Genomic DNA, 12,930 nt, shown 5'->3' on the forward strand with positions numbered 1-12,930 from the left:
TTTTGGCAGAACTCTCCTTTATTTTATTCTTTTCACTGCATTTTTTTTCAGTAGGATTAAACTGTCCAGAAATAAGAACTTCACAAAGAGCCAGACAAACATGGGTGTAAGTGGTAACTTCCTATAAAAGGTGAACAAACCTTGTTGGGAGTTTCCGAACTTGCTGAACAAAGGCTCAAACTGAGGAATAAAAAATGCTTAAGAAAGTCCAGTTAGAAAAAGAATTGGTTGGAATGAAATCCTTCAGCCGCAGGGACCATAGGTTTGAATGTGAGAGATGTTGCTGATTCACGGAGTCCAGCAGGATACAAATACTGTATAGAGAGTCCTTTCATTATCCTGTGGACATGGAGCACCAGTGTCCCATTTTCTTGATGAACAACAGCCAAAGTCAGTGCCTTGTCAGCTACTTCATCCATGGGACTGTAACAGTGCCATATTTTGTAGTAATCACTTTCAAATCAGTTGTTCTTTCTGATGATATAACAATGTGACTGTATAAAGACTGGCAGCATATCCAACAAGGTTCCAAAAAAACTGTTCTTAGATTAGCCATTTCATTCATTACTGCAATCAGCTGAGCTTAATGACAATGTGGCCACAGGCATCACATGCGAAGTTTCCCTTTGACATTAAAAAATCTATCTATCTATCTCGGTCTGTCTGTCCAATCCAAGGGGACATTGATGTCAGGTGAAATGCACAGAGTTATATCCATTAGAACATTTTTAGAATCTGTTGATTAATTGTGGTGTCCAGCTGCTAAACTGCACATGGCTTTGCTTCAGTGTTCAACCTCACCAATGTGCCATAGAGAGTTTAGAGTGGTTTTAATTGGTGTAGCTCACCTTTGTCCAGATAGCCATTTGGTGATTAAATTTTATGTAGGCCCGTTGATCAGGAGTTCCAGATGGCCAGAGCATGTCATGAGGTCACTTAGTTATGCTTTTTCTTGCTCTTGGGTGTCTTCTTGCTCTCTTGTTCCTCTTTCCTGGGCAGATGCTGGTAGGAGAAGCTGCATGTGAGCAGGAAGGCCAGCATACCTGTATATCCACTGAGTAGCAGGCACAAAGGCTGAGCGATCACAAACAGGCAGAACACATTGGCCGAAGCGCTGTCATTTAGGATGAGTCTGTCCTGTTTAATACTTCTCATCACTGCGAAAAAGTAAAAGAGTGTGACAGCAGGGTAAAACACAATGTCTGCCATGTTGCATGAGTGGAGGTGACAATGAAGCAAACTAGTTAATTCTTTACTTTTACCTTTGGGTACAAAGGTCAGCCTAGTGGCTCTTTACTGCCCCTCCTTATCAGCTGACTTTGGACCCTTCTTGGCACCACATTAAAATCCTTCCAGTCTCTGCCCCCTGCGGTACACACTCTTTCAAGATTAAGAAGCAGCTCCCAGGTCAGCTGTTTGAGAAACCCGTGAAAAGAAGGCTGATTGCTCCTTCAGAGTCAAAAGTACATTTTCAGTTGCTTCTTACTTAACTGAATCCACCAACATACCCCATCGAAGCCCCCAGACCTGAAATGATCCAAGTGCACTTCGAGGAAATATTCTAAGTTGACAATACCTGCTTCTGAATATGTCCCATGTTTGTAGTTGTGTGCACTCAAAGGTGGGTGAAGTTAGGCAGTTGAGCTCTCCCTAAACCGTAAGGAATGAAATTCCTGCCATGGTGGGCAAATTGCAGCCCCCCACCACCCCAGATTTGCTTAAAACTTAAACTTGCACATCAGATTTTCCTCCCAGGTTCCAAAGGTGTGCCAGCTAGTTAATGGGTGACTAAGTTTGGGAATGAATGGGCCTTGAGATGACCTGGCTGATTCTCATCTCAAACCCAGTGCTGCTAGGCATGGGTTCTGCCACCCATCACCCAAACCGTGAGAATGAATTGAATTAAGTGACCATAAAGTGACCGTAAGAATGTTAGTTCATATTCAAGCACGCAGTTCTACATCCAGTCCCTCCATTAACCTGCCCATCCAGTTCAGAGACACACATTGGGCATGCGCACACGGATACGTGCTCACACTAGGGCGATTTCGACTCGTCAAATAACACACGTCTTTTGGGATAGGTTAGTACCCGGTGAGTGCCCCACGCAAGTGCCCACCAAATATCAGTGAAATGTACAGGACTCCTCACTCTACATACAACAAGGTGTATATTCGTATATTACGGATTAAAAAAAACTCATTTGGATACTAATGACAACTCGGATGACCACAGGAGTGTACAACAATAATGAAGTGCACAAAGCAGCACCCAGTAAGTCGCCAAAAAACTCACCGGTGCACCAGTAGACAAGCACTTACAGCACAAGAACGAATCCACGTAAACACGAGTGACAGAAGCACAAAGATATGGCAACATGTAAGAATTGAGGGAAGCAGCAGCGGCAGTCAAAACAGATTTGTAGGGCCAGCCAGACAGGAAACTACAAAAATTGTACGAACAGAACAGCAGGGTGACACACAACAGTCGGTTAAAAAAACAGGCATAGGCACAGACAGGTGAACTAAGAAAAGATGGAGATGACAGCATCGACACGAACACAGCAGCACAGGCGTGTGCTTGGACTGGAAACCACTGACCGCCTATCCGTCTATCCCCCCGCCCCTCTCTCTCTCGCTCTCTCTTTCATACGTACTTACGCGCAGAGTCCTGAATTGCTTCACTCACACGGGCGTAGAACCTTGTGATGGGTCCACGAAGATATGTGTAGATCCCGAGCCCACCCACTTCACACGAGCTAGTACGACTGTCCGGTAAACGAGTGACGTCCAGGCTGTTTTCCTGTGACTTGCCTCACCCAAATTTGAAAAGAATTTAGCGCACCCGACATTAGTTTTCTGCACTGCAATGCTGAGCGTTACACTTAGCAGAAAAAAAGCAATGAATACACCTCGTCGTGGAATGAAAAAGGGTGGGGTCTGCATTACTTTACTATGGATAGGAATAAAAATGTTTAAATCGGGTCAAGCCCCGAGGGTATTACTTCAACTGACAGTGCGCCACATTCTGCGTATGTACGCACATCCGCCCACCGACAGACAGACGTTCGAGACATTGTGAATTCGTATTTGACCACCTGCGAGAAACACAAGTCTTGAGACGGCTAATACACGCGCATTTTACTGCTCGTAAATCGAGAGAAAATCTGACGCCAAACACCCACCTCATCGCCAAAGCATCCCAGGTCAGTTTAAGTAACATTCGTGTAAAATACCCACACACCTCCCTGAGGCCAAGGGAATTACATGCTGAGATGAGATGGTAAGGACTGTGCTGGACAGAACAGAAGGGATCAGGAAGGAAGAAACAGGAAAACGAAGGAGATGGACCCATGCCTCTATGCTAGAATCGTTCAGACATTCGCTCAGCATCAGCCTTGGCTGAAATCCATTTCTATACAAACCATTTGTTTCTTCCCGCTCATGTTACCTCAGATGAGGTTGGTCATTTTTTCTCGCAACAATGAGGTTTCGTCGTTTTCATTTTAAATTCCTGTTAAAAAGAGATAATGCCGCCGTTACACCTGTTTTGCTGTCTGTCTACTATATGGGTGCCTTTCATATCGATATCTGTCTATCTATATAGTGCCTTTTATTTCTATCTACTATATAGGTGCCTTTCATATCGGTTTATGTCTTAAATGCCTTTCATCGTATATGCATTTATGTATGTACTGTATACTGTGTAGTGCATTTCCTATGTGCGCTATATTGTCTTTCATATAGCATCTTTTCTGTCTATCATATAGTGATATAGTGCTTTTGAATATCTATCTATCTATCTATCTATCTATCTATCTATCTATCTATCTATCTATCTATCTATCTATCTAGGCAGATCCATTCAGGATTGCATACAGCGGAATCAAATGCAGCGGGCGTCTGGGTGTTTCAACAAAATAGCAGTTGTGCAGCACATTGAAGCAGAGTTACTTGCGATTCCACTGTGGCAGAGTTATGTTCAGTTTTTGCAATTCGATGTTATATTTATTAAATGTTATGTTTGTTCGTGACTAAGTTACAAGTGTTGCGGGTTTACTCGTATATCTGAAGTGATAAAACAGCAAGCCGCCGATTACTACACTGTTGAACTTGCTGTTTGAACGCAGCATGATCAATTAATGAAGAATACGGAAGATTACGTGCCTGCCGGTCTTCGTTCCCTTTGTGGCGGGCCAAAGTAAGCCTTCCTGATACATCTGTGTGTTTAATCGACATGTTGTCCCGAACCGAGCAGCCTAAGTTTTGGGGGTGGGGAGTGAGTTGAGTGAGTATCCTACCCCACAATGTATGTAATTGTTTAACATTTAATGCGGGAGCCCCTTTTTATGGAACATGGCTCAGATGCATAATTTTCAGTTTTGCACTATATCGTCCATGTTAAATCCGGCAATGTTAAATTTCTGTGGTGAATAAAAAATAGATCCTAAACGCGTGCCTATTTTGCTTAATGGTTAATCAAGCCCTGGTGCGCGCGTATCTGGGATGCGGGATTGTCCGGAGAAGACCGACACGATGGAGTTCTCATGTTCTCACCGTCCCTGCTGCTCGTTCTTTGTGGAGTGCGGCAGTATCGAAATGTTCACATGTAATTAACTGGCGATTCCGAATAATCGGTGTGCCCACTCACTGACCTGTTGGTTTCTGCGACGCACCCCATCCCTTTATGAAAGGGTGCAACTTCCTCAGCCCCTGATAATGGATGAAGCGCACGAATGAGTAAAGGGGTGAATTACCAAGCAGATATGATTGTCACTACACGACAGATTGACAAAGACACAAATGGAGGAAGGAGCCCGTAACTGCAAAGCGTGACGTGCATTAGTATGATCGTCATTGGGGAAGCACAGTGCCGCAGCAGGCAGCCTTAGTATCTCGTTGTGCCCAAACGCCTGGTGTTCTTCTGGGTTCGGTGCACACTGGTTGGCATGTTCCTACATTGGTGATATCGCAGTAAGCTACACTCTCAAGGTGCCAATGTGGTTCTTTACAGCGATGCCCTCGGGTTCTCAAAAGAGCTATCCACATGAAGGTTCCAAAAAATACCTAGATCTGTAACGCGTATACCAAAAATAATCAAGAAGAGACGATCCATGATGAAATATCACGCGCTTTCTTATTTTAAAACACTTTTGCCACACACAATAACACGGACTCAGTTCGGGTGGGCTTCATTTGTTCGTATCCTGCTAGACATTGACAATTTCTGATTCGATATGCAAAGAACCAGCGTGAATAAGACGCATCTTTCTCAAGCAACAATTCAGTGAGGAACCACGTGGACAGCCCAGTAAATAGCCAATCAGGACCGTTATTTATTTCTAAGGGTCTATTCGAGTGTCCCTGCCTTGCGCCCACTGCCTTCTGGGATAGGCTCCAGCTGCGCCGCAACCCGGCTTAGGTTATGCGGCTTTGGAAAATGAATGAAAGAAATGAATGTACACATGTTAATTGATGTGTTTGTCATGGTGCCAGAGAGTGAAAGAATTTCGCTATACTCAGTACGCCACTCCTACTACTAGCAGATCCGACCAAATGTCTGCGCATACCCTCTGAAGAATCGGCGTCCCGCCCAGGTTGAGTTAAGTAAAGCGCTTGATGAGGAAGGAGATGATGACTACCCACGATTCCTCACAGTCCAGGCGCGTCGTCAGGATTTGCAGAGATTGGGGTTTTAGCACCCTCTGTGATTTTTGCGCGGTCTTAATCGGATTAAAAAAAATCGGAGGGGTGGTGGGGGTGCGGCTCCCCCATTCAAGTTACGTGATTATTTTTTCCAATCTGTAAATTCGAATGACTTTGAAGTTACATGATCGTTCATCCCAACGTTTCTCGGCCACTGGGTGGCGACTTGCTGTTATTAATAATGGTGGTGGGTCCGATAATTGCGTTCGATTCCCCCCGTCGCTTTGACGAACACTTTCGAATCATCAACGGGGTACACCCCTCCCACCCTGGCGGACAACTGGGCTCGTTTCACCAAGGGGACAACTGGGTCGCTTGCATACACTCTTAAAAAAATCCGGGTTCTTTATTGGCTCATTATTGGTTGTGGGGTTCCTGGTTAAACCATTGTATAAACCAGTGAATGACTCTTTGCACATGTCGTTGGTTGTTTGGGAACTGAAGAGGTTCCTAATATGTGGACAAAACAGAAATCTTTAATGTCGAGTACAGGATACTGGCTGGCAGAGCACGAAGACCTGAACTCAGCCTGTGAGTGTAAGTAGCAAGGCTTCTTCTAATCTAAAACATGAACCAACTGGCATTTCACAAATCTTTTACCATCTCTTCATGGTTATTTACGGTATGGCGCCTGTAACAGATCTAAATAAATAAATGGGTCTTTCTGAAACCTTCATGTGGATCGGTCTTTTTGGGAAGCAAAATTGTTCCCCTATCGCATCGCTCTGAAGAACCAGTCTGGCACCTTTATTTTTAAGAGTGATAGGAAAAGGAGGGTGACGATGCCAAAAAAATTGAGAAACACTAGCCTATCTTATGTATAAATTCGAACGCGGATAGGGGGCTGGAGGTTGGGGTGTTTGGTGAACTCTGGAGACCCCGCCTTTTAAGTTGCACAATCGTCTATCCCAATATATAAATTCGAAGAGCGAGAGGAAGTGTCCCACGAATAGCGAGTGAAGGCCCCTTGAAGCTGCACAATTATCTATCAAATATATACATTCGAACAGACGGGCATGAGGTTGCGCGATTGTCCATCAATGATGGGCATAGGCAAGTGCTCTAGTGGTCAGGACATATTACTGCAACGCATGTAGCGATTATATATTTATTTTGCTTGATAAAATCTGTCTGGACCGGACCGGAACACAAAGAAATGTTTATGTCGTGCGCCTCAGCAGGACCTGCACGGTCTGCACTGTACACAGCGAAGTCTGGTGTCCAGAAACGGCAACCTGGGCGACGCGATATTTTTTAAACAATGCAGACCTACGAACTCTCGAACTCGAAGCGAACGTCCAATTATATTGTTTTATAGTATTTTCACATACTAGCGATGTTCGGTCTTAACATCTGACAACCTATACAGCCCAACAATAACACGCAAACAAAAACTATGATGATAATAATATAATCCTCCAACTGTAACATATAAGAGACAGACATGGCGCAATGTCTTGTCTTGTTTGTATTTTAATTTTTAAATTTTAATTCTATTTTTAATTTATTTATTGCACGTCATGTTGTTACAATGTGGACCCTGAGCTTCGCAATTTCGTCTATCTGTATACTTGTATATGGTTGAGATGACAATAAAGTTCACTTTGACTTTGAAATAAAATTAAACGATCAAAACGGCAAAGGGGCTGGACATCTTGAGTAAAATTGCTAAAAACTGATTTAACCCAAAGTACGATCGTCTCCCAAATGGCCATGCATTAAAACTTGCGTTAAAACTTAGCAAATGTCGTCTTCTGTTGCTCACCACCATTTGTGAGATTCGCCCTGTACACGTTAAAACAGTTATGCGTTTTTTGGATAGGGAGATTGCACTATTTGCATACACGAGCATACTGTAAATAGGAATTGTGGGTAAGAATTCCTATTTTAAAGATAATTATATTTTCACTTTCACTGAATATTGTCATTATGCTAAATTTATTAATTTAAACAACATGTATATGTTCGGTAATATTATATGAAAAATATCAACCATCATCAAAAAGCACACCGCCAGCTGGTAGTTTAAATAGATAACTACAGAGCTCAGCATTTAATTTTAGAAATAACCTGCGTAAATAAAGTACTACCACTGGAGCCCAATTACAACTTACTTTCTTAAAGAACACCCCATGATAGCGTGTTTCTCAGTCTTTTAAACCGACGTAGCCATAACTCGACATTCCCAAATTGCCCTCAGGTCACAATGTAGAGGTCTGGCATTGACGATTCCTCTCAAAGCAAAAGAGGGTGGCGGGGCGCCATCTACAACTTCGCCTAGACCAGCAAAAATGGCAGATCCGGCCCTGCGTCTATCCGGTATATAAATATTCGAAGGGTCGGTGGGATGGCTTGAAGTTACTCGATCGTCTATCGAAAATATGTAAATTCAAACAGCTCGCGGGGGTGTCCCGTGGTGAGCGGGTTGTAGTTTCACGACTGCCTATCAGATTCGAAAAGGGGGCTATCCAATTTATAAACTCTAAGAGCGAGAGCGGGTATCCGGAGGCGGGCGGGACTTGTCAAATAAAAATACATACATTCAAAAGGCGGACTTGTAGCTGCGCGATTGTTTATCCCGTACATATTATTCGAATAGTGGTTTAGGTGGATGATCTTGAACTTGCGGAATCTTCTTTTAATGAGGGTCATTTTAATGGATGTAGAATTATTTCTGTACCCTTTGGCGCAGTGCTTAGCGGATCTTTCATGTCGTCTCAGAGTTTCTCTTCATGTCTGACTGCACGGTTTTCCCTTCCACATCCACGCAGGAGATTCCAAACCGGCTATGTGTGCGGGTAGACGTGCCCACGATGGTGTCCGGCATTGGACTGGCGCAGTGTCCCTACCTCGTTCCCGACTAACCGATCTAGAACTGGACCGAATTAAGTGGATTTATACTCGGGGGTCCTTAAGGTATTTGTATCAGCGGTAGACAACGTACCCACCCGAACCAGTCTTCAAGTACAGGCGCAAACGCAAAAAAACGAGCCGACTGGTAGACGCGGAGAGGAAAGCACACGCGTTACGTGAAGTATCCATTAAAAAAGGGCAAACGCACACGCGCGCCCAGGCGCACACACCCACACGCACACCCACGGACAGCCAGTGTTAGGCGTGTCACCTGACACAGACGCGCGCGGATCCACGGTCACGCGTGCGCTCCCGAACGTCGCGTCGGCACCGGCTAGCAGCCCCTCCTAGGGGCACACAGCACCGGGCGGGAGTCGGAAGGGGCACACATGTGGATTCAAAGTGCAGCGGAGTAGCGGAGCCACCCCACGTCTCCACAAAGCGCGCGTGGGGCCCCGGGGGATCGCGCAGTCTGAGGAGCGGCTGAGTGTGCGGCTAAAAGCTCTTGACGGTGTAATAATATTCCGGGGGGCGGGATCTCAGCCCCTGAATAAGTAAAGTAGCTCGACTTGTGCAGACGGGAAAGGCGCGTTTGCATTGCGCTGCGCTGCAGCCGTGTGTCGATGCCTCTCCGCTCCGCCGTTGCTCTTCCTTCCCCGGGATTTCAGGGTATTTCGTCTCCTTCGATGAGGGTCGGCGATCTGGCGTGGTGACTTACAAAGAACGGGGAAAGAAAAGAAGAACTGCTCGGAGCCCATGGAGGAAGACGTTATGGACAAACTGGATGATATGGCCTCTGTCAGCGACTTTGACCCCATCACGGGCAACATCCCGGCCACTAAAGTGGAAATCACGGTGTCTTGCAGGTGAGTGGTCGTTCGTGTCGGGTCTCTGGGACGAGACGTGCTGCCTCCCCGAGAGAAGCAGAGTGAGTGTAAATCTGTGGGGCATGGTACACTTGAATCGATTAGCTTAAACAGGCATTCGCGGATGATGTTAGAGAAGAGCATGGAATACGAATTAAAACACGCGTGCACACTGACACACATACCAAAGCACCAACAGATCCATAAACATTCACACTCACCTGCGTGCTCACTGGGGCGGGCACACAGACACGCGTGCACACACCCACTGCCAGTTGGGTTTCCTCGACTCTTGAACTTTGTGGCACATCAGAAAGGCAGTGTGTGTCAGTATTCCTTCTCTTGGCAGCCTCAGTGAAGCCGACGGCAACACAAACAGAAAAACAGTGCGTTAGAAAGAGGAAAAAAATAAGCGGTTCATAGGCGCTAACAATTACTGGACGGCTGTAGTGCTGTGCTTAGCCACAAGAGGGCAGCAGTGACCCGAGAACGCGGTGCGGAGTTCACTTGCGCAGTTGAAAAGCAACTAGGGGTGCTGGCTTGTGCGTGGAGTTTGCCTTCCGTGCTCACGTTGGCTTTGTCACAGAATCTAAAGATCTATTTTTCAGGCTTATTGTGTCAACTATAATGTTGCTGTCAAATGTTGTTGTCTGAAACAAACTTTGTGAATCCATCTTAGGTAAAGGATAAGTGTCTGTGTGTATGTCCGGTTGCTATGTGCCTGTTATTCCAAGAGATGGCGCATCACAAACATTTATAGTAATAAAATGCATTCCGTTTGTCATTCCAGCAGAAGGCGCATCACAAATATTAACACTGCTTTTGTGAATTCCCATATCATATGGTATATAACCGAGACATATGCATTGCATTTATCATTGCAATAGATGGCACATCACACACATTTGTATTAATAAAATGCATTACATTTTTCATTCCAACAGTTGGCACATCACAAACATTAACCCTGCTTTTACAAATTTCCATACCAAATGGCATATAACAGAGACATATGCACTGCATTTGTCATTTCAACAGATGGCACATCACAAACATTAACAGTTTTTACAAATTCCTGTACCAAATGACATGTAACAGGGACATCACATTTGTCATTCCAACAAAAGGTGCATTACAAACTTTGTAGTACAGTAATCTCTCGCTATATTGCGCTTTGCCTTTCGCGGCTTCACTCCATCGCGGATTTTATATGTAAGCATATTTAAATATATATCGCAGATTTTTCGCTGCTTCGCGGGTTTCTGTGGACAATGGGTCTTTTAATTTCTTGTACATGCTTCCTCAACTGGTTTGCCCAGTTGATTTCATACAAGGGACGCTATTGGCAGATGGCTGAGAAGCTATCCAGCTTACTTTTCTCTGTCTCTTGCGCTGACTTTCTCTGATCCTGACGTAGGGGGATTGAGCAGGGGGGCTGTTCGCACACCTAGACATACGGACGCTTGTCTAAAAATGCCGAAAGATTATCTTCACGTTGCTATCTTTTGTGCAGCTGCTTCCTGAAAAGACATGCTGCACAGTGCTTCGCATACTTAAAAGCACGAAGGGCATGTATTGATTTTTTTATCTGTTTCTCTCTATCTCTCTCTCTCTCTCTGGTCCTGACGGAGGGGGTGTGAGCTGCCGCCTTCAACAGCTTTGTGCCGCGGTGCTTCGCATACTTAAGAGCAAACAGCCCTATTGATTTGTTTGCTCCTTTGAAGAGGAAGATATGTTTGCATTCTTTTAATTGTGAGACTGAACTGTCATCTCTGTCTTGTCATGGAGCACAGTTTAAACTTTTGCAAAAGAGACAAATGTTTGTTTGCAGTGTTTGAATAACGTTCCTGTCTCTCTACAACCTCCTGTGTTTCTGCGCAAATCTGTGACCCAAGCATGACAATATAAAAATAACCATATAAACATATGGTTTCTACTTCGCGGATTTTCTTATTTCGTGGGTGGCTCTGGAACGCAACCCCCGCGATGGAGGAGGGATTACTGTAATGCATTTTATTACTATAAATGATTGTGATGTACCATCTGTTGGAATGACAAATGCACAGCATTTTATTACTACATGAATTACAAAATATATTCCAATAGATGGTGCACTGCAAAAGTTAACACTGAGGTCTACGCTACTTACTTAAATTTCAACCCTTGTTAAACGGGCAGATCAGTTAGTCTATATATTTAAAATGGTAAGGGTTTGTGTTCATTTGTCACTTGATTACTCACAAACCACTGGGGCAAGAACTTTGATCTTGTTGTCGTCGGTAGTGGGAACCTCACAGAGTTATTGGGGTTCGATGTTTCTTTCGGCAAACTCACAAATCACTGGAGCTAGAACTTTGATCTTGGTCTTAATTGAGGGCTTATCACGTGATATGCACTGGTGAAGCATGACATTGGAGTGGAGAAACCTTAGGAAAATTATTGGTTTTCGAACGTTCTTGTGGCTAAACCGTGAACCATTGGGGCTAGAACCTTGATCCTTGTCTTAATGAAAAGCTTATGATGTTATCCACACAGGTTTAGCAAAAAATTATGGTAGTGGAAACTTTGGCAAGGCTTTCGGGATTCAATCATTTTTATGGTAAAATGCTTGAGAGGGTAGCATAGTGGAAAGGAAAACAGCAATGGTGACATCTGCTGAGAGCAAGGCAAATTGCTGAGGTCGCTCACAGGCAGAAGAAGGACATCAGCACCATCTTCTGAGTGTCAAGTATGAGATGCAGATAGCCCACTTGACAAAGTCAGACAAACGCCTTCACAGACTGACCTGTCCTGCTGTCCAATCACCCAAGTGATCATTATAATCACAAAATACAGTTCTACACACCGTGACGGTGCGAACAAGAACTCCACTGGTGACATCTCTGTGCTTCATTGATGAAATATGGCTAGTGGTAAGCCTAAATATAGGAGCCATTAAGAAGCTGGCTGGTCCTATAGCTCATCGACATCCACACATCCTCCGCGATACTGAGAACAAGAATGGCAACGACAGAGAAATGCATGCCGCCAGACGAGGAGAAACAACTTCTGCTCATATGCAAACGTTGCTTTAACATCCTTACTCCAATGTTTGGTTGAGGAACACTACTTCTGAAAAGTTAGATCAACGATGTATTCACTGGGGGGACAATATTTTTTCATGCGGAAGACAAAATAATGGGCGGCCAAAATGGAAACGCTGATCTTACTCTATAGTATATGAACCTTCTTAAGTTGAGGAGCGGAGGTCCGCGTGTTTCCTAGTAATAATGGCCATCTGTGGGTTTCCTCCAGGTACTCCAGTTTCATTCCACAGTCCAAAGAACTGCAGATTAGGTGAACTGATGTTGCTAGATTGGTCCCTCTGTGTGTGTGTGTGTTTGTGTGTGTGTGTGTGAGTGCGAGTGTGTGTGTGTGCCAGTCTTGACCCTGTGATGGACTAGTGCCCTTTCCAGGTGTTGTTCCTGCATTTCCACCTTATGATTGCTGTTCCTTGACCCTGCCCT

General features: G+C 44.5%; 1 protein-coding gene across 2 annotated transcripts in view; it reads left to right on the forward strand.

The window, feature by feature from the left end:
* Positions 1–8,853: 8,853 nt before the first annotated feature.
* LOC114647875 (copine-5) overlaps positions 8,854–12,930 on the forward strand; it is a 318,809-nt gene continuing 314,732 nt past the window's right edge. The window contains exon 1 of one of the 2 annotated variants that reach the window (XM_028796547.2): positions 8,854–9,424. In XM_028796547.2, the coding sequence (XP_028652380.1) occupies positions 9,315–9,424 (110 nt within the window). In that variant the 5' untranslated portion in view covers positions 8,854–9,314. The remainder of the gene's footprint in view (positions 9,425–12,930) is intronic. The other variant, XM_028796548.2, reaches the window with a different exon arrangement.

This window comes from Erpetoichthys calabaricus, chromosome 3 (genome assembly GCF_900747795.2).
Source record: "Erpetoichthys calabaricus chromosome 3, fErpCal1.3, whole genome shotgun sequence".
Classification (NCBI taxonomy): Eukaryota; Metazoa; Chordata; class Cladistia; order Polypteriformes; family Polypteridae; genus Erpetoichthys; species Erpetoichthys calabaricus.